Genomic DNA, 21,216 nt, shown 5'->3' with positions numbered 1-21,216 from the left:
GTCACTGCACTTCTTGACAGAGATGGAGTTGTTATGGTCTGTTTAAAACAGGTAGATGAAGAAATGTATATTCGAAATGAACGAGGTAGTTTCATACATTCAGTGGGTAAATAAACACCAGCAGATTTTTATAGGAACACGAGTATAAGTTTAAGGGTTTTATTATCAAAGTTTTGTAAAACAATTTCAGAAACTGTACATCAACATGGCACAGACTGTAGCCTACTTTTGTCTTCTTACCTGCACAGAAGTAAAAGCTCTTGAACTTCTGTAACTAAGGAAACAGCTCGCCTAACTACTTTGCATATAACATGGAATCACTGTGTGCATAAGGGTACTACTGCAGTGACAGTAAACACAAATTCATTCGTTTATACAACTTGAGATCAAGTAGAAAGTACGTTATCAAGTAGACTTGCTTTTAAAAGCATACCAAGCCCGATTTTAAAATGCACTACCTTTTTGCAATGTGTTTAGCTCATTAACAAATAAAACGACCTGGCTTATGAAAACTGCACAAATCAACCTTTAATCACTGGGCGCTGATCAAGCAGGGATTTTCAGTTCCCGAGGCTCAAGAAGGAAAGTTAAGAACCATTACAACTCACCTGAGATGGATTTGAACTGACAGATTAAAAAAAAAAAAAGCCCTCAAAAAGGTCAGCGCATTTTAACTTTTGACAAAGCCAAACAAAACCCACTGGGAAAAACAAAACAAAACAAACCAGCCACATGGCTTAAAAAACAAACCCAAACCCTATCTATGTCAATGCTTATTTTCAAATGTACGGTCAATTTTTGTTTGTGTAGTCACACTTAAGACCCTTAAGGAGCTCCCCCCTCTGCGGTAGGACTTGAGAACACGGAGGATGTTTCTGCCACAATCAACATGCAGTCAGTGCATTCCCTACACTGCTCTAGTACTGCAATGAATCAAAGTCTAGACACACTATCAGAAGTGAGCTGATTTACTAAAGATCATACGACAAACAGTCCATGCCTGCTGTAGATGCATGCAGCTTGGTACTTCCACCTGAAGCATCACCAGGTTAGTGACACGGCGTGGCTACGCAATCCCTTCCGGCCGTAACAGAACGGTTACCCTTCTAGAAAGCTTTTGACAGGAGTTAGTATCAGGAGATTTACAAACCAGGTATAGCTTAGAGCTGTATACATCTAGATTTAGGATTAACAAGTACAGCATAAAAGAATCACACAGGAATGACACTGATGCACGTCTGCAGCCGTTCGCTGCAAAGGCAAAATTCAGTCACTCATATCCATGTCCTCCTCGTGATGATCATCCCCATTGACTTTGGATTCCCTTCCTGAATCTCCCCCTCCTTTATCAGCGGCAGACTCCTTCACTTTAGGGGAGGAAGAATCCGCCATTTTCTTCTCTTCCTTCTTCTCCTTCTCGCTGTCATATCCTTGTTCTTCTTCGTCATAATCCCTTGTGACCTGCTTTGCAGGGAGAAAAAAAAAGAAGAGTAAAACTTGCTTTCAAAGCCCCTGTTGGTTCAAGGTTAACACCACGGTACAGTGAAGGTAAACAGGTTTCTAAACATACCTTCACGTCTTTATCGCTCTCGGATTTTCGTTCTCGATCCTTCTCTTTGTCTTTGCTTTTTTTTTTCTTGCTGGTGGAGCGCTCCCTCTCATCTCTACTTCTCTCCTTGTCTTTATCCTTCTTTTTTTCCTTTTTATGTCTACAATGATAAAGCGTGGAGAAGAATGAGAACCACGATCACACCACGCCGTAACTGGAACACAGACCGTGCCCAGACTGTTACCCATAGTTCATTACAAATCTGAAGGGAGAAACTTCCCTTCAGAAGAGTGCAACTAAGATAGATACACCCTTCACTTTCAGCAAACACCCAAACATCCCCATTTCCCACCTCTGGATCAAACACAACCACCACAGAGCAAAGTCCAAGGAACGCCGCGTTAAGAGGAGCACCACTACGGCGTTTTATGAAGGAGCATCTCCAGTTCCCCATTCAGGAGAGAGGATCACAAAATGCCCAGGCCCACCAAAAGCCAGCTGACTCCCACTGTACGGAGCCAAACGGGTGGGGACTTGGGTGTCTCCTGCTCCTCGCCTCTGGAATACCTCACGTTTGGAGTTCCTGGGTGCTAACAGAGCAGCTCTGTGCTTGAAGCCAATTAAGTTATGACAGAAGCAGTAGCAGGCAGCAGAGATCCACTCTCTCTCTCTCTCCAGAAGTCAACCCACGGGCTGGGTACAAGGAACAACCCAAACGCACCATCTCCAAAACAACCCCACTGGGATCTTCGCTGTAGTTCACATCTTGGGAACTTTCCACCCAGACACCACTTTTTTTGCAGCCAAGAGGCTTCACTGACCTTCTTGGAGATGGGGACCGGGACATTTTCCTTTTAGGAGACCTGGGTTTTTTAGGTGACCGTGTTCCGCTCCTGCTTCTTCTACGTCGTCTTTCTCTGCAGGAAAGAGAGATCAAAGATTTTTTTCTTTCTTTTTTAAAGCTACAAATACATCTCTGGCTCCAGACCCAGCACTGCTCAAAAGCCAGTAAGTATGTGTAACTCAAGATGGATATTTACTACCAGCAGTACTGCAAAGCCCACACAGCTGCTGAGCAGCAGAGTCAGTTGTTTCCTGTTCTGCCTCCACCTTCACGAACACATTGCTAGCTTAGGCTCTGTCAGGGATACTGACTCTTTTTGCAAATAAAACCCAAACAGTTTGTTCTTGTTAATACATCTTGTTAATTCTGGAAGGTTTTTAAAGAATGGCACAAATTTTGCATGTATTTATTCCATAACTCAGGAAGGAGTTTAACAGTGACCTCAAATACAGGGCAAGTAGAAACTACTCTAAGCCCAAACAATACCTCCAGAAAATTTTATTATCAGGGAAAAAAATAAAGCATCTTATAGACATAGGCAGAGAGAATAGACCTGCACTGGTGCATACACCCAATATACCCACAACGGACCCACCATCCTGTTACATACAAGAATGTTCTTTCTATTGAAGTGGATAAAACATGCTGGAGACAGAGACCAAGGAAAACTTCCATGCTACTGTACCTGCTTGTGCTTCTGGATCGTCTAGTTGTGCTGTAGCTTTTGGGGGGAGTTTTAGAACGTTTCTTTTCTTTCTCTTCCTTCTTTTTATCCCTTTTAGTAAAACACAGACTTTAAGTCATTTTCAACCTATTTAAGTCCTACTCCCTACTTGTGCTATGTATGAAGACACGGTAACTACACTGGATGGCAGATACTGTTTAGTACTTCTGGGGCCTGTCATATTATATTAATGGAAATAAAGATCACAATTATCTACAGCAAAATAAATTACAGCTCTGTATAGCTTCTGTGTACGAGCAGAACAAAACCTGCAAGCCTAGAGGCTCACACTCCCTGCTGCCCAAAGGCAGCTGCTGGGTGATTCAGCTGATACCTGCTGCATCTGTTGGCTCTTAGGAAAAGCATGTTGCAAGAAACTGACTTTAAAAAGATCCACTAGTTCATTTTGCCCTAGGTTTTTTCTTTGTTTGTTTGTTTGTTTTTTTTAAATTAAGCAACAAAATTCAAAAACTTAACTTCTAGCAAATAGAATAAATTTACTGAAGCAATTACCTGGTTTTGGATGTGCTCCTAGACCTTCTGCTTCTCTCTCTGGAATGAGATCTTCTTCGCCTTGGACTTTTAGATCGCCTCCTGCTTCTTGATTTTGAGTGGGACCTTCTCCTTGATCTGCTTCTTGACCGTCTACCAATAACACATTGTACGTAGGAGTTAAATATATGAAATTTTGATACACTATTCAGAATCCATCTCCTCAGTGCTAACAGTATTGTAATGCACAATGATACAGAAAACACAGAATATAGAAACCAGCAAAGGAGTCACGCTGAGTCTGCCAAGGAAAGGGAAAAAGGAGTGCAGAAAAGCTGGATGTGAAAGAGCAATGATGCTTCAGTCAGCTCTCTTACTACTCTCCTTGTAAGAAAATATCCATCCTATCGTAGAGGAAAACTGGTAAGTCCTGTTGAAATGTGAAGAAATTTTGAGAACACTAAGCCAAATACAAGCCAATTACTGCATATGCAAATAGCAAAGTAGTACAAATGGCAAGGCCACAGTTAAATGTTTTTGCAGACCACTGGCACGCACTGTCTAACTGGAGCTGACAACCAGCAGCATAAATCAGCCAAATGTGCTTCTGTGTGGGTAGGACAGTACCAAGACCTCCAGTCAGGGTACCCAAACAGACCCGATCTCCAAGTAAATCATAACCTAGAAAATGCTGGAAAAACTTTTGGCCAGGATACTTCCACTAAGCTGAATTTGCTGTATGTGCTAGAAACAAACAGCCCAACAGATAAACACTCAACATACATAAATAACAGTGCTCAGAGAAGTCTCCCAGTACTTGGTTTTAAGACAGATTATAATTACCACGTGAGCACACTGGGAAGAGACTGAGGAAAGAACAGAAGTTTAAGGAACTGTTGTAAAATGGACAGCCTATGGCTTAGACGTGCTCACAGTAGCGAGGGTTGTGTAAAACCAAGCCTGTGCTGAGGTGTTTCCTATCAGACACAAGACCAGTAAGTTGTTTCTTGTATCAGATAAAATCAGAGCCCAAACACTGCTAGGAAAGGGAGCCATCTCAGCTGGTGTCCCATTCTTACAGCTCTCAACGCAGTCGTTTAAGGTATTGTTGAGGTGTTTTTTACTATCATCTCTCTCCCACCGTTTCTGCAGAGGGAGGCCTCCATCTCACACTAGCAAAACCACAGCCTCTTCTTCCATCTGTCAGCCTCCACGAGTGAAGCGTCACTTCCAAGAAATATTTTTGAAGGAATTGTGGGGTTTTTTTTAAAGCAAATAAGCTAACTACCTGTGTCTAGATGAGGAAGGTGTCCTCCTCCTCCTTGAGCGTGATCTTGACCTTGAATGCCTTCGTTTTTCATCTTTTTTGTCTGGAGTTAAAAAGGAAAAGCACAGTAAAAAAATCTGATGTTCCTGTAGTACTCAAAAAGGTTTTATAAAGGAAAAGAAGTTGGGCTTCACACTATAGATGTAAGTATGATAAAGAAAACCTAAGGCACATTCTGACATTTGAAATTAAGCCTTACCTATGTTCATCTTTTGAGGAAAAGGAAAGAAAAAACACATGACAGACATGTATGTGACAGAAAACCAGCGTAAAGTTTTATGTAAAACTGAAAAAGTTAAAACTCAGGAAATTTTTAATTTAAATCAATTAAAAGATCATAGCTGCAGGGCAATGGAAAGTCCTGTTAAAATCCCAGTATCAGCCATTTTGTGAAGGGCTAAAGAATCTCTGAAATTATTGTTTTGACGTTCCCACAAAAAGCCTCAAGCAAAACAACTAGCACGTTTTTCTGGTATAATAAAAGACCAGGAGCTTTATTCTTTCCTGAAAATGATTAGGAGGCTGCAAAGCTGTAATTTTAGCATTCAAAGTTACTTCTCACATTCAGTGGATCTGACATTTGTGGATGAACTGCTGCATCTCGTTCTAAAATAACATCTACTGAAACAAGCTATAAAAAAACCAACCAACCAACCAAAGTTATTTACAAACTTCCACAGATTAGGAATTAAACGAAAGGAAATCATGCCCAAGAACAAACACCACTAGGATGCCAAGGGGTTAAGGCACTGGCTGTTTCCAATGAAACCTCAGAGATGGCAGTATGAACTTCAGTCGGGGGAAGCTCTTTCTTTGCCATCTCCAAATCAAGTGAATTTTGGGAAAACCAGCAGATGATTAATTAATTCCCTGCATCATTCTGCAGGGCACACGCAGCATTCACACTGTAGGACAATTACAAACCTGTCAACAATAAGTCACTACAGCACATGAAAGCATTAAGCTGGTATTTTGCAGACCATTAGCTTTTACCATACACTATGTCAAGACTCCACCTTGAATTGAATGAGGCATTCTACCATTTACAATTACCTGGCTCTATAGCAGCAGAAATTAATGACTGTGCTTCTCGTACTCTTTTCATAGCTTCTTCTATTTCTTTACTGGAGGTATCTGATTTCAGACTCGGTGAAACAAGACCTGCAGCGACATGGTTCAACCTGGCAAATGAAAAAAGAATTTTAGAACTTCAGTATTGCTGAATCCAAGAAATACACGCCTCCATTGTCAGTGTGCAGCCTATTCAAAGCAACTGACTAAGTGAATCAGAATCTGCCTGGTTTTTTTTACCATTCAGATACCAGAGTAGTAAGTCTAAGATGTGATATCTGTGCAGAAAACAGTGGCACAAGGTACCACCACCTTAGAACTGCAGTAAACGGTAAACAGCAGGGAAGTTTGTATTGCCTTGCACAGATACGTTTCTAATGACACTTTTCAGCATGTCTTTGTACAACACAATTTCAATTCTCATCACCTGGAAGAGCAACTCCACAGGAAACAGTATATTGCACAGCACAAAGCCAGTTTCCATTTTTATAGCCATACTGAGAAGCCTACAAAGAGTGCTGAAATTTAAAGTTCAGAAGATGTGTTCTACAAGGTGGCTGTGAAGCCAGCCAGCTATACCCAATATACCTGACTGGTGTCTCCCTAATCCATTATCTTGGGTAACTATTTTGTTCCATCAGTTATGCATTCCCTGCTTACAGAAATGTCAATTTAAAATAGAGAATAGTATTAAAAACGAAGATAAATCACATACAGCTTTATCCCTGTTATAGATCAGATGGCTCTGATTAAAAACACAGCCAAACAGGGTTAGAGGATTTAGCTAATACAGCAGCAGGGCAAGCACACATTGATACACTCTCCTGCTTTTCATCTACTACTTTGTCTAACAGCTTTTTGTCAATGGCATTTGAAGGGAGGTTGTAGTGAAGTGGGAGTAGACGTCTTCTCCCAGGCAACCAGCGCTAGGACAAGAGGACACAGCCTCAAGCTTGGCCAGGGGTGGTTCAGGTTGGACATTAGGAAGCATTTCTTCTCAGCAAGGGTCATTAGCCATTGGAAGGGGCTGCCCAGGGAGGTGGTGGAGTCACCATCTCTGGAGGGGTTTAAGAAAAGCCTGGCCATGGCACTTAGTGCCCTGGTCTAGTTGCCATGGTGGTGTCAGGGCAATGGTTGGACTCGATGATCCCAGAGGGCTCTTCCAACCTCAGTGATTCTGTGATCCTCATTTCCTCCCCCTCAGAAAAGAGTCTGCACAAGATCCCTAAGACACTAGTTTTCTCCAACCTTAATCAGATCCAGCAGGACAAAGAGTGGATACTGAATCACACCAGATATTCCCAAGATCAAGTGTACTGCAATACAAATATGTGTAAACGCTGATGCTTACTTTGGATCCACTGTGCTCATAAGTTTTAGTAGTTGATCTGCTGCAAGAGACTGTGGGGGGAAAAAGAAGGTAAAACCATGTCAGATGTGTATGCTTAAGATTATCCTCCTTGAACGTACCCTCAGCAGTGGCTAAGGCAGTAAGTCTCTACAGATGAAAAAAACAAAGCAAAACACACGCCAAACAAGTTACAGACAAAAAGGTATATTGTTCTAAAACTTGTGGATGGTGGTGAGGGTGTGACCATCACATTTCCGTGGTGCTTAGGTACTTTCTTCCCCACAGCAGCCAAACAGAATCAAATAAAAATACACTTCTGGTATTTACAGGTTATTTCTCTGTTACTCCAAGAGAACAGAGACCTCATCAGAGAACTAAGTTGCCTGTCCGTGGGAAGTCCTCAATATCAATTGATGAGCAACAAGCAAAAGCTTCTTTACTCTAAAAATTCCATGAAAAAAACATGTTTTACAGCCCTTAGGAAAATCCAGGTATTATTACAAATGGACACTTCCTGGACCAGTGGTGTATTACCAATAAAATGTTTAGTCTTCACTAATTTTCTTTATAGAGAGGCAGCCATGTGCTGAACCCACACAGTTCTACAATCAGCTGCCTTAATGGACAAAGGAAACAATCCTCCATCACACCAAATTCATATTTTTCTAATATGCAATTAGAATGCTTATTTTTTTCATTCGTTATTTCATTACCACCATTATTTGCTTGTTACTACACATGGCATGCATAGAAAATGCTAAATGATGGATTTCTTAGCAATGCATCAAATCATTACCATTTCTTGTACCTGTAAAACACGTTCTCTGCGCAGTATTTGGTACTTTTATCTTAAATACTCAATATTCTACTCACTATACTTGAAGTCTTTTTTAATTCAGTTTTAAAAAGACTACAGTCTAACAAAGTCTCCTCAGTATTTTCTACACCTACAAAATTAAAAAATCAAACATTTTTTTTTTTACTTTAAGTACAAGACAGGTTCATAGCTTGATAATGACACATATTTGAAATATTTCACTACTAGTCTCAAGTTATTTTTTAGGTCCTTCCAGCATTTAATTTGATACTACTACAGATACTATTTATCAAGCACTGGATTTTTCAGACAGTGGCTGTTCAATCAATATAAAAGAAAATTACTTTTAAAACAGAAAAGAGGGTAGCAAAAGAAAATGTTCATATAGAAACCTGCCATGCCAAGAAACAAAGCCTGCATTCTATAGCAATTCTAAGAAGTTTAAAGAACCAGCAGCCTGTGCAGACTACTTTGAGCCAAGCCTAAAATAAAAAGTAATTATTTTGTAAGACTTCTTCAAACCTAAGTATAGTATTTCCAGATCTTCAGCTTGTTATTTAATACACTGGTGAACTCCAAGAACATCACATATGTTAGCCAAACTACATATGTGCTAGGGACAATAAAGAAAATTTTAGAATGTGTGAAATACCTGAGAGTTTAAGTTTGCTCCAGGAAGCCCAAGAGCAGCTAGGGCAGGATCAAGAGCTGGAGCTCCTAAAGCAGCTAAAGGAACAGCACCAATCTGTAACAAAGACAGCAATTAGGCAAAGCCATATTCAGTCGATAAAAAGCTATCAGATCAAGATTCCCAAGCATCAGACACAAGGGAACTTGAACTGGGGTCTGCTTGGGCTTCTAGCTACAGGAAACATTACAGTAAGGTCAGTCAGAGTATTTCAGTTTTCCTTATTCAGGTATTTCAAAGCTTGGTATATGAAAGATTTTTTTTCCTATAAATATTCTAAAATGAAATTCTGTTTCCTCTGCATCCCAATGGGTAGGAAAAAATAAAGTAAAAAAGTAAAGCTTTCCAATATATTCAAGGAATAGTTTAAATTATATTCCAGAGTTAAAATGAAAATTCATTACAAGTTTCTAAGCCAACTACCTCATATCTAAATCAATTTAGGATTGAAATTAACGTGTTTTATGTTAATAGACAATATAATATTATTACCTTTCTGCAAGTTTCTCAAATTTCGTTAAAACTGGCAAATGGGTTGAAAAGCTACTGGAAGAATAAGTGGGATGACAGCATAGGTCTGAATTCCTTAAGAAATTAATCTTGAAGCCTCATTTTTGACCATTTAAAGGGAGATGACCAAGATGTACACTGAAACAAACCCCACACTGTGCTCAACACCACATGGTCTTGGGTCAATCGAATGCTGTACTGTTGCTACGAGGTCTTGCTCTCCCTCCCTTCCTCCTCACTGCCTCCTTCCTGACTGCTCTGGCACTTGAGACTCATTTGTCAACCAATTCAACCCCCTGAGCCGCCAGAGAACGTATTTTTGTGCTGTCTGCATCAAGCTAACACAACAGTTCACAGAAGGGTCTGATGAGCTCCAGAGCCAGCATAAAAGCAGCAGCAAGAGCAAGTGAGCAGAACCTCCCACTTTGTGGCAATGAGTTTTTCAGTCAGCTGCTCTCTTGAAGGCTCCACAGGCTTCTCCCTGCAGTCTCAAAAGAAAAAGCCATGTTCCCACACACTGATGTTGTGAACATAAACTATCGAGTTAGATGCCCAGCTCCCAGTAACAGTCAAAAGGAGCTACATAACAAGCTCTCAAACACCATCCACCACGACTTTCCACAAAATGGATGTGTTAAATAAATTCTACCATTAAGTGGACTGGGAGTAGGCTGGGATTCAGTGACAGAACTAAAATTAAGGGGGTTCAACAACCATTTTCAGGAATTTATATGCATAGTTTTTGGTGAAAGAAATCTTTAAGACAGTATTTGTTTCTTCCATCCCTCTCCTCCAGTTTCAAAGTTAAACTTTAGACTTTTCCCTCTACACATGGTTAAAGAGACCTTCTGAACGACTCAATGGCAAGTATATCTTTCATGCAATCACAAATCGTAACAGAAGCTACACCAAGAACAGCTAAGCACACGCTGAAGTAGATTTGAGAACTGCAGAATTAATGAAGCTTTATTCTTAATTTGCCTCTTGCACTTGGATTCTCTGTTCTCTAATGAGATACGTGCTTTGACTGAAACTTTTTCCACAATGTGTTATTCTTATTGTTCATCTTCCACGTGAATTCTTGTGTATTTAGATAACAAGCAAACACAGGCTACAATGTTTTCCCCTCAGCTGGAGTATTAACAGAAGGTATCTCCACAGCACGTCAACTCCTTAAATTTCATGAATTTAAAATCTACGAGATCTCTACTGCTTGTCAAATCTGTAAGCGTACAATGGATAAAAGAGGGATGAGAGAGAGATATAAACACAGAGCCCCTGAGATATCAGAAGCATCATATTAGGGAAAGTATCCCATCTAGCAACTTATCATTGTTTTGCCACAATTCATATCATATAGCTGTTACAATCCTTCAAGGTATATAAACTAAAACATTCTAGGAATCAGCATTAGCACATCAGTCTATTTATCCTGAAAAAAACAACAGAAAGTGAGTCAGAATCTAACAGAACACGTTTAATCATTTCTCTTGGCTTCAGTCTAACTGGAAAGCTTACCTGAGAAAGTGGGTTGGGAGTTGGCAGGAGTCCGCCTCCAGGCAGCAGACCTGCCACAGCATTAGCTGGTGCCAAGAGAGACAAAGCCTTAGTCTCATCAGGAATAACTCCTGCAGAGAAATAGCCTGGCATTAGAAGGCATTCCATTTCAAAGGCAGAAAATACACAAATACACCCAGAAAATGTCTCCCTGATACACCACCTGAGTTTGTTGAAAGTACTTATGTTGGCTAAAATACAAAGCTTGATGTCTATTAATATTTATCATTAATTTTTTTTTGTCAGAATGAAACTTCAATGTGTGAAAATTTGACTGTTCCTTTTTCTCTACAAATGGTTAAGTTTCTAGAGCAAAAAAATAGCACAATACACACTACTTTTTTGTTAACACTGCCAAGATTTCATCACCTGTACTCGATTTTTAAGTCATGAACCAAACGTAAGCAAGCACAGTCGGTTCTCCAGGGGTGTGCTCTCAACTTTCAAAAGCTGTTTTATGAACAACGACTCGTGTCGGCTGCTTCACTATAAAGCACACAGAAAAATCAAGATACACAAGACAAAAAAAGTTTGATTTAGGGGTTAATAATACGGTACAGTTCACTATGTTTTCTTTTACACCTACCATATAAATTTTGTAAAACTTAAAGAGAAGGTATGGAAATATTTTTTGTTGAATCAAGCGTAGGGCTTTTGCTGACTTGTCAAATGAAAACAAAGTCTCTGCAGATCTTCAAATACACGCTGTGTGTGTGTGTCTGTGGGTGGGTGGGTGCATACATACGGTATATTGTGGCACATTCCTTACCTGTGCAGTAAAATGCATTTGTTCCAATATGTGCCATGCTTATTGTACCAAGAATGCTGCTACATACTGCCATTTCAGAAGAAACTTCTGGCCCAAAATCTTGCAGCCAACTAAGACAAGTGTCTTATTTTACTGCCTCCTCTGCACATATAATTTCAAGGGTCCTACTATGAAACAAGTAATTATGTAGGTATTTTTACTCTATCCAACAGCAAAAGCCCTATACAGATGGATTAATTTGTTAATGTGCCCAAGCCCCCAAAATGAGAGTTCAATAAAACAATTTTACTATATATTTGCAAATACCAGTAGTGTTTCTGTAATACATATTAAGAAACTGCATCTCATCATAAAACATACAATATGTACAGGGCACTTAAGAGAAACTGGATAAGCTGCAGAAGAAAACTGTTGGGTGGTATTTTCAGCAGGGCCTGGTATATAGTTCAGGCTGAACCAGGGAAAAGAACTGTAAAACACAACAACAAAAAAGAAAAACCACTGTTAAATAAAGGTAATGGTTCCTTCCACCTATACTGAGAAGTGCCGATAATATAAACAAATGTATAATACACAGCACTGTTATCTTGCTTGTGTCATTGAGCTGTCATCAATTTAGATACCAAAAGTTATGGAGGGAGAGGGGGGAAAAAGGTCATTTAGATAAAAGGGCATTAATGCATAAATATATTAACATACCTACAGAGAGATTATGGGGTAATTTTGCATGCAAAATTATGTCTCAGAGGATATTTATAAATTATATCTAAACATTTCAAATTAGTGCAACTACAACATTTCTGGCATCTAAATACAAATCCTCAGATTTATCTTGAGACACCTCATAGAAGATCTGCATCCATTAAAAAAAAAAATCATGCATCTGATCCTCTAATTGTTTTTTAAAAAAGTATTTAGAAATAAATAAACTACAATTTTAAAAAAAGCAATGAGGCCCCTCACCAGTTAATTTTCATGCTTCAAGAGTTTTTTTTACTGCTGCTTTGTTAGAACCATGAAATACTGCATGAATGTGTAGAAATGAAAGAAAAAGAAACAGACAAAAGAAACAAACATTAACCAAAGAACCTAAATACCCCCCCCAGCCACCTTTAACCTTAGAGCTCCTTCCAAATCTAGGAATATCACAGTGAAAATTACAAATACTAAACCTTACCGTAGACTTTGTGTATAGCTCTATAACACAAAGCAACAGCCAACACCAAAATGTCTGTGTATGCTAAAACTGGAGTGCGCTTGTGGTATAGGGGATAATTATTGCACTAAACAGACAATAAACATTTGCTTTAGCGACAGGTAATATTAATACAGAATCATCACAATAGAAAATAAAAGATAAAAGGGCCCCGTTCTGCACAGTAGTTAAGCACATGCCTGGCTTTAAGCACACGAGCAATTGCACTATGGTTTTAAGAATCTTGCTGTATCGTGCTTAAGTAGATTGTTGAATTGGGACCCTGGCAGTATGCGTTTGTGGGGGAAACTATACTCCAGCACAGGGACAAAGGCATACGATTACAAAACCAGGGGGCATAACTGCATTGGCTGAAGATATCTCTTGTGATATGCCACATCATTATGCCAAAAACATCAACATTCTGAACCACTAAACACCACAAGAAACAGCCCATGGGGAACTCCTTGATTTAAACAGGCCCAGTAAAATATTCTACTTTATTAATTTTATTTTCTTTACACAATCTGAACCAAAACTACTGGGCAGATTTCTCTGTGTGCCAGATTTATCCACCATCAAGCACAATGGACAAAGTCAGACTGACAAAGAGAAAAAGGTTTTTATCCTTATTGGAAAAGTTAAACACTAACATTCTTCACATGGGCCTTGGAGAGTATTTCAGTGCTAACTCAGAGGGACTGTTGCTACATCACGCTTTTATACAGAGATGAGGACAAGAAGCCTTTCAAGTATGCTATTACACCCAAACTAGCAAAAGCAGAAGCAGTAACTCAATGGCAATTTCAGAAAGTGTTCTGTACTCTCAAAAAGCAGCACATCTCAATCAAAGGTCACGCTGCAGATTCCTACATTCCAGAAATTAAGTTTTCACATCTTTTAAGTTTCAGGAATACAAAGATAAGACAGCTCCCCAGGCCTCAAAAGACAGCCTACAGCATTACAATGTCTTGAATACAGGTCTGAACCCAGGCCACGTACCAAATTTATTACTGTAATTGACTTAATCTGCAGAGATTTTATTTAACTCAAGCTATCTGGGAAAATCCATTATTTCAGAAGTAAATCAAGAAATAGTACAATGGAAATCAATTACTTCTAAAGCAAGTCTAGAAGAGTTTAATAAGACTTCTGTAAGAAGAGGTGTCTTCTCAGCACTTTGTTTTTAAGGTAAGTTCCAAAAACCCTGCTCATTGCCTTTCAAATTACTGTAACACCCTAAAATGTAAAAATAAAAAGAAGAAGAGAAAACGTAGTTAACAAGTGGTTACACCAGGAAAACACTTGGGGACTTGAGTGCTTGCTGGCCTTTAGTTAATGTCTAGAATCCCCTGTAGCTGCAGAGGACCCACTGTTTTTCAGTCATCTGGAAGGGCTTTGCATTTGCCTTCTCCACTACAAAAATCACACACACAAATAACAGAGAGAAGAGTTTATTATTTAGTGAAATTCTGTAAAATATATCAAGGATGAACAAGAAAACTTGGAATAAAAAACTAGTACCAGTGCCCATTTGGCACCTCTTGGAAGATCTCACTTTCAAATTAAAGCATAATTATTCAAACCCTTGGTATACTGGACTTCACAATGAGAGTGAGTGCCTTTTCAGGGAAGTTCTCAACTAAATGCAGTGGCAGCATATCTCAAAGAAATGTTAATCTGCTCTCCCGTGCACTCCCAGGGAGGGAGAAACCATTCTCATGAAGAGATTTATGTCTACGTGAAAGTGGCAAACACTTAATTATTAAGGCAAAATTTCCTTAAGATGTTGACCTGTTTGCGTACGTCTGTTTAGGAAAATGTCTCACTGAGACTGATAAAGAGCAGAATTTGCAAATATTGCTGCCTAAAATGTTAATATTCTAAACTTAAAGACACCCAAAGCCAGTAAGAGGTAAACTTTCCACTTTCATTCAGTGCCACTAGATAAAAAAAAAGTATTTAATCCAGGGGCCAATGGCAATATACCAAGGGTTTCAAAATGTTCATCTTACGTGTTTGACATTTTACTAATCCTCATTTTTGTGAACTATACTGGAATAAAATGCCATCACATGGTGGCTTCATAGGCCATTAAACAATTCACAAACCTTCTGCATATGGTACGACTATCAACGCTCTGTCAACGAATACAGTGTTTGTCAGGTGCTGGGCCACAACTGCCGAGTCCGGATCATGGAACTTTACAAAACAGACACGCGATGAAACTGGCAAAGGAGAATCACTGAAAAAGAAAGAAATCAATCACTTAGATGGCAGCAAGTCTGACAGTATGCAACTTGTCACTCCTGTTGTCTCCCCACTTGCACCAAACCAGGAAGTCACACGGGACTACCCAAGAACACGATTTCAGGGTTTGTATCAAACATCATTTTGCACAACCACAGATAGGAAATTAGACTGAACGAAGCCAATTCACTGTAAAACTGCAGAAATAGTTTTAATGCCTCATTTGTAACTGGACATTAATTCTGTTATGCACAATGTATCTATCACCCATCACCTAAAAGCAAATTGCTTTTCATGACCTGTGAGAAGGGAAGGAGATGAAGAAAAACTCTGCTCAAGAAAGATGAAAAGTTACCTACTATGTATACCACAAATTAACAAAACCAGTAGTTTTACACACTCTGCTTTAGGCCCCAAATTACTTATTGAGGTAAATTATGAAACGAAGAGGGTAATCATTAAAAGACAACCAGAGGCAGAATCAACCCGGTAAAGGTCCAGAATGGGTTTCAAAAGTCCATATACCCTGAAAATGGTGCAGATTTTGCTTTAATCAGACATATAAACTAAAAGACAGCAAGAAAAAATGTTATGCAGACACAACTGTGTAGCAGACGAGTTAAAAGGTGCCTCCAGAAGGCATGGGGCAGGTACTCAAAGTAGCAGCAAGCCCTAAAACCCCAGCTCCTCAACAAGGCCAGGGGACACGTGCTGTTCAGTTCTGCCCTCAAGTGCCAGAGGTACAAATTAGCCCAAAGAGGCAGGTCTGAAAAATATTCACTAATTCTTCACGACAAAAATCTACCTTTACTAACTAGACTCCCAGAAACAGTTACAAGACTTGCTCTTCAAAACGCATCCCACTGCCAAACCAATTTTATCTGGGTTGATGAACGTTGATTAAGTCTTCAAGCACTGAAAGCGCAGAGAGAGTTGTCAGAATTCAGGAGAAAGGAGGATGACTTCGACAGCAACAAGAAACACATCCAAGATCTATTTTTGTCAGTGCAAATGCCAGAAACTATCTAACCTTCACGGATGCTGAGCACAGGCTCAGTGCAACGTGTGAGTTAGGTGAACTCAAGCACTGCCCTAAACATCTATCAGATCACACTTTTAATACACTTTAAATTTAACCTGATGTTAAAAGCTAGATTGGAGCCAGAGAACTGCAGCTTTTAAAATATTAAAATTAGAAACATCCACTTCATCCAACATCTTGAGGATTTAATAAATTGGAAAGGAACACTGTAGCAACAAATGGCACAGAGATAGAAAACTGGAAACTATTAGCTCTTTTGTACCTACCAACACACAGCAGCTTGCCCAAATGGTGCCTTTTCATAACCCACTTGCATAAAAACACAAAACCCAAAGAAGCCTTAGCAGACAGTGTTTAACAAAATCAGAGTAGTAAAATTTTAAAGAAAAGTAAATCAAGGAGTTATGGCATACATGAATGGTATACTCATCTAAGTCCTAAAAAAAATGAACAACTTATTACATAAATGCAGTACAATGTTTTCAAACATTCTTAAAGTGTCTGTGATGACATGGGAACATGAAACAGAGCAGACAGTGTTTATATACGAGTACCACTATGTACTAAACCATACAGCTAGCTGAATCTACAAAAGCAACTGAAAATACATAAGGCTGTGCTTATGCAGCCTGACATTTAATATAAATCACTGTATTTCATTTTTAAAAATGTATTTCCAGTCACTCTAAAACCCAAGCTGTGGCTGAGCGAAATTCATCACGAACAGAATGTTCTCAACAGTTACCAAAAAAAGGCCATCATTATTCTAATTCACCAGAGATCGAAAAATTTAGTAATTCTCTCTCAGACACTGTGCCAATGAATGCTGAGACACATGACGAGTTACTGTGGTTGCTGTCTGAACAACGTACCCGTTCTGAAGTATGGTAGAGTCTGAAATACAGCACTTACACAGGAAAATCCAGCCTTCGTATCACAACCTCTAACCCGAGTTACCTCATACTGCAACCAGCATCTTAAATATTAAACCTTGATTTTCTAAAGGATATTTCTGCCACTTACATAAACATTATTACTGGCATTATTACTGATGTAAAATGAGGCTGGAGTGAATAGATCGTCCATGCAACAGATGTTCTTCAACATTACCATGTTCATTGGGTGGGAAAAAACAGAGTTAAAAAAACCCAAACAAACAATAAACCACCCCCAAAAAAGACCCAACCCATGTGCTTCACTTGGAAGCAGAAGCTGTCATCCTTTTCTCAGCGGAGCAACTACCAGTAGCAATTGCAAGTAATACCAGTATTCTGATAGTCCTTGTGTAACTTAGAGCTGGCTGTAAATTAAAGACGTAAAATGAAGCTGAGGTATACATAAAATGTGTAGTAGCTGATTAAATAAACTGGGATAAGGAGATGGATGAGGGGAGAGAAAGAAACAGCAATGCAAAGAAGCTCAGGAAGTTGTATCTGATCTGGAAGCCCAGGAGAGTAAAGAACTTCTACAGGGGACAGCAGAATCAGAGTGATCAAGAGAAAGATCAAACAATCTGGCACATAAAGAGATTCAGATTATGGAAAGAATTTACAGATTATAATTTATATCCTGTACTCCCCAAAAAATAAGATGAACACCATGGGCAGGGAAGTCAGGACCTGAAGTTTAAAGGAAAAGGAACAGAAAAGGCTTTAGAAGAACCAGAACTTGCCACTATTAGACAAGACATCCCTCTCTGGTGTGAAATGAAATCAGAGACTCTAAAGCATGCTGAGATCAGATCCCTAAGCACCCCGGTGGAGACCTGCCCGGTGGAGACCCATGGCACCTCTGTATGGACAGAAACACAAAGGAAATGACAAAAAACCTCCTTAAAATAGTAAGGTTAAAAATTAATCCTGGTCCAAAACAGTGCCTGGTCTAGTATCAACTGCACAACTTTTATGTAGTTTTCAAAAACGCTATTTTTCCACCAAGACATACGTTCTAGAATGAAGATATATGATTACGTTCACTTCAACAGCTATTCAGTATTTTCCACATCTTCTGTGCAAGGCCTATTTAGTTACACTGTATTTCCCGTTCCATATTAATTCCTTCAGTGGCTTTTCTACAGTAAATACTAAGAAATCTTCACAACACCACTACAAGATGATGTATTATCCTCCTCCTTCATTTAGGGCTTTGAAATAGAAATTTAGGCCAAATGTTTCAAGTAATTTTTGTTCATCCACTTGGAAATATCAGCACGTGGGTTACCGAAGTTATTTGCATCCTGATGCCTTTTCTCCCTCGGCACACAGCCTTCACCTCACCGTCAACTCGGTATTTCCTATGCCAACAAAACAACCCAGCTGAAGGGACAAGAACACCAGCGCCAGAACAAAGGAGGCAGAAGTCAGCAGTCAGATGCAGGAGCCCAGCCTTTTTGCAGAAACAAACTTACACCAGGTTGCAAACCAGTAGTTCTGCCCTAAAGACTGGTATCAAATATTACAGACACAAGGGTACAACGCAGATCTCCCTGAAGCCATCTCCTCTCTTCCCATAGCCCAGCTCTACAACAGATCCAACACAGACTTCTCTCCAGCACACAACCCCAACACAGATGCAATGCCTGCACTGAGCAGGGTCCTGTGGGGCCAGTATTTCACTACACATTTGCACAAAGGAGCCAAATTAAGAATGTACAGTCTGGGGTACGGTAAAATGAGAGTTGCTGGGCTGGGCTTTGGATTTGGGCATTTTTTTTGTAGAGCACTTCATTCTGATACCACAAAAGCAATCTTTTAATAGATTAATATGTGTCTTTTAATAGATTTTAATATGTATCTAAACCGACAAAGTTTCAGAAACAGAATTCACCTATAATAACCTCCCTTAAAAATTTGATGAAATATTAAAATACAGAGCAGCACATCAAATAACTGCATCTGGTTAAAGGCGAGTTACTTGGCTGGCTGCCAAGCATTAATGGTTCTGCCTCTTAAGTATAGTTATCCCAGCTATTTAAAATGCAACCCTCATGGCTGGAGTTGTCCCTCAATTTCAGTTACATATACATTCCATTTCCTTCTATGCTTCAATTTCCAACAGGAAATTGCCAAAATCCAACCCAAAGTACGAAACTGCAAGAACACAGAAATATTGTTTCTGAATTTGCATATATAACCAGCTAGCAGGGTGAATTCTCTTGGGTTTGTGCTAGCAGGGGTTGAAGACTCGATGAAAAAAAGAATGTTTTGTGATAGCTTTTTTTTTCCTAAAATAAAAAAATCCAAATAGTCTTGGGTATTAAAAATAACTGATTGTGTTCTTGTTTGATTTTTCTCCAATCCTCGTTCATCATGGCAAAAAGAAACGTTTTTACTTACATAATACATATGTAAAAGATGAACATATAATGGCATTAGGTTCTGTAAACCAAATCAAACTGACATGACCCAAATCAATGTTAACACCTAGCTAACATAATAAATGTGTATTATTTATATATTAGTGATTACCTGTCCATTTTGCACAGAATTCTTTGCAAGGAATGCACATTTATATTAAAATTTTAGTTTTCATGGCCAACCATCCATAAACTGCCTACCGTTCTGGAGGTTAAGCAGAGAGCAGAGGTTAGCTAGACAGCCCTGGGACAAACAGCTCCCAGAGAAAAATGTGATTTGACAGGACGAATCTCGCGTGTAACTGCACGCCGTAAATTACTGTCTTTTCCCCACACACGAGCATTACGTGATTACGTTAATTACAATCGTAATGAGCGCCTAAGCTCTTACAGCAGCTCTATCCGAGAAGAAAGAAGCCTGCAGAGGCACGCGAAAGCGGCTCGCTCCTACCCGACTCCCTGAGGTTCCCCCGGGCACACCCACACGGTGCTGACCGATGGGGGCCCGGCGGGGACCTCGCCGCCTGGCAACCGGGCCAGCTCCTCAGCGAGCCGGCGCCGGGGCGGCCCGCGGCCTGGCAGCCTCGCCGGGGCGAGGGCCCGCTGCCGGCCGCCATGGAGGCAGGAGGCGGGCCGCCGCCTGCGCGGGGGGCGGGGAGGGGAAGGCGGAGGCGGCGGCCGCGCCGCGGAGAGGCGGAGGAAGGGGCCCGCTCCTCGCGGGGGAGGGGAGGGGAGGGAGAGTGCCGCCACTCACTCGGGGGGGAAGAGGCGCAGCTCCTCGATCTTTCCGAGGAAGCCGAAGAGCGTCCGCATCTGCTCGGAGCTGGCGCTGGGGGAGACATTGGTGACCTGGATCACGTCGGTGCCGCTGCTTGAAGCCATTGCGCTGCCGCCCGCTCCGCTGCTACAAACACATCGGGGAGAGGAAGAGCGCGTTAGGCCCGAGCAGCTCCTCGCTGCAGCTCCTCGCCGCGCCGCCTCCGGCCCGGCCCGGCCCAGCCGCCGCCGCGCACCAACCGCCGCCCGCCTCACCAGCCTGCCTGGGCCGCAGTATCCCACAATCCCCCGCGGCCGCCCCCCGCGCAGGCGCACCGCGCGCGGCTCGCCGACCCACGCAGCCTCACAGCCCCGCGGCCCGCCCCGCGCCGCCGCGCCTGCGCATGCGCGTGTCCCCGGCCTCTCCCGGGACCGCGCGGCGGCGGCGCGTGCGCAGCCCGGCCCCAACGCCCGCGGGGGGGGGGAAACGGCTCCGCCGCCGCGCACGCGCGCTACCCGCTCCCTGCGCGCGCGCCGCGCCGCGCATGCGCAGAGCGGGGGCGGCGGTTGGCGGGAAAGGCGCGAGGCGGTCACGGCCCCTCGCCTCAGGGGCTGAGGGACGGTGGTGCTGACAGGGAGCGCCGAGCCCGAGCTGTCCCGTGTGCTCGTCCAGACGGCGGCTGGGCTTCCAGAGTCTTTTTGGTCGGTCTTCAGAGGGGCAGACGGGTCTCAGAGGCCTCAGCCGGGTGGGCCCGAGCTGTTCCAGATAGGCTTGGTAATGCTGCTTCCTCCTGCAGAGCTGTAAGCTTAAAATGGCCGCGTTTGAGACAGGCTGGGTCAATTGGTACATAAATTAATTATATTCACGTAGAGATGAGTGGAGTAGGTTTTTTGTTGCCTGGGCTCACTGAGATGAGTG

The 21,216-nt window shown here is 41.3% G+C and overlaps 1 protein-coding gene across 3 annotated transcripts; it reads right to left on the bottom strand.

Moving 5' to 3' along the window:
- Positions 1 to 145: 145 nt before the first annotated feature.
- Positions 146 to 20,602, bottom strand: SRSF11 (serine and arginine rich splicing factor 11). 3 transcript variants are annotated; one of them, XM_068405839.1, is made up of 13 exons: positions 20,574 to 20,602; positions 20,296 to 20,445; positions 15,006 to 15,139; positions 10,892 to 11,001; positions 8,828 to 8,920; positions 7,359 to 7,408; positions 5,990 to 6,117; positions 4,898 to 4,979; positions 3,631 to 3,762; positions 3,079 to 3,168; positions 2,371 to 2,466; positions 1,571 to 1,709; positions 146 to 1,464 (listed from the first exon to the last, which is right to left on the bottom strand). In XM_068405839.1, the coding sequence occupies exons 2-13, from the start codon at positions 20,421 to 20,423 to the stop codon at positions 1,267 to 1,269; spliced, it is 1,380 nt and encodes a 459-aa protein (XP_068261940.1). In that variant the 5' UTR covers positions 20,424 to 20,445; positions 20,574 to 20,602; the 3' UTR covers positions 146 to 1,266. The 3 variants fall into 3 exon arrangements, with proteins under 3 accessions (XP_068261940.1, XP_068261941.1, XP_068261942.1); XM_068405840.1 differs by lacking the exon at positions 20,574 to 20,602 and having other exon boundaries at positions 146 to 1,461; positions 20,296 to 20,563; XM_068405841.1 differs by lacking the exons at positions 15,006 to 15,139; positions 20,296 to 20,445; positions 20,574 to 20,602 and adding an exon at positions 11,700 to 12,670.
- Positions 20,603 to 21,216: the final 614 nt, after the last annotated feature.

The sequence above is a fragment of the Nyctibius grandis genome, chromosome 8 (assembly GCF_013368605.1).
Source record: "Nyctibius grandis isolate bNycGra1 chromosome 8, bNycGra1.pri, whole genome shotgun sequence".
Taxonomy (NCBI): domain Eukaryota; kingdom Metazoa; phylum Chordata; class Aves; order Nyctibiiformes; family Nyctibiidae; genus Nyctibius; species Nyctibius grandis.
This window is presented reverse-complemented; position numbering and strand designations above follow the sequence as displayed.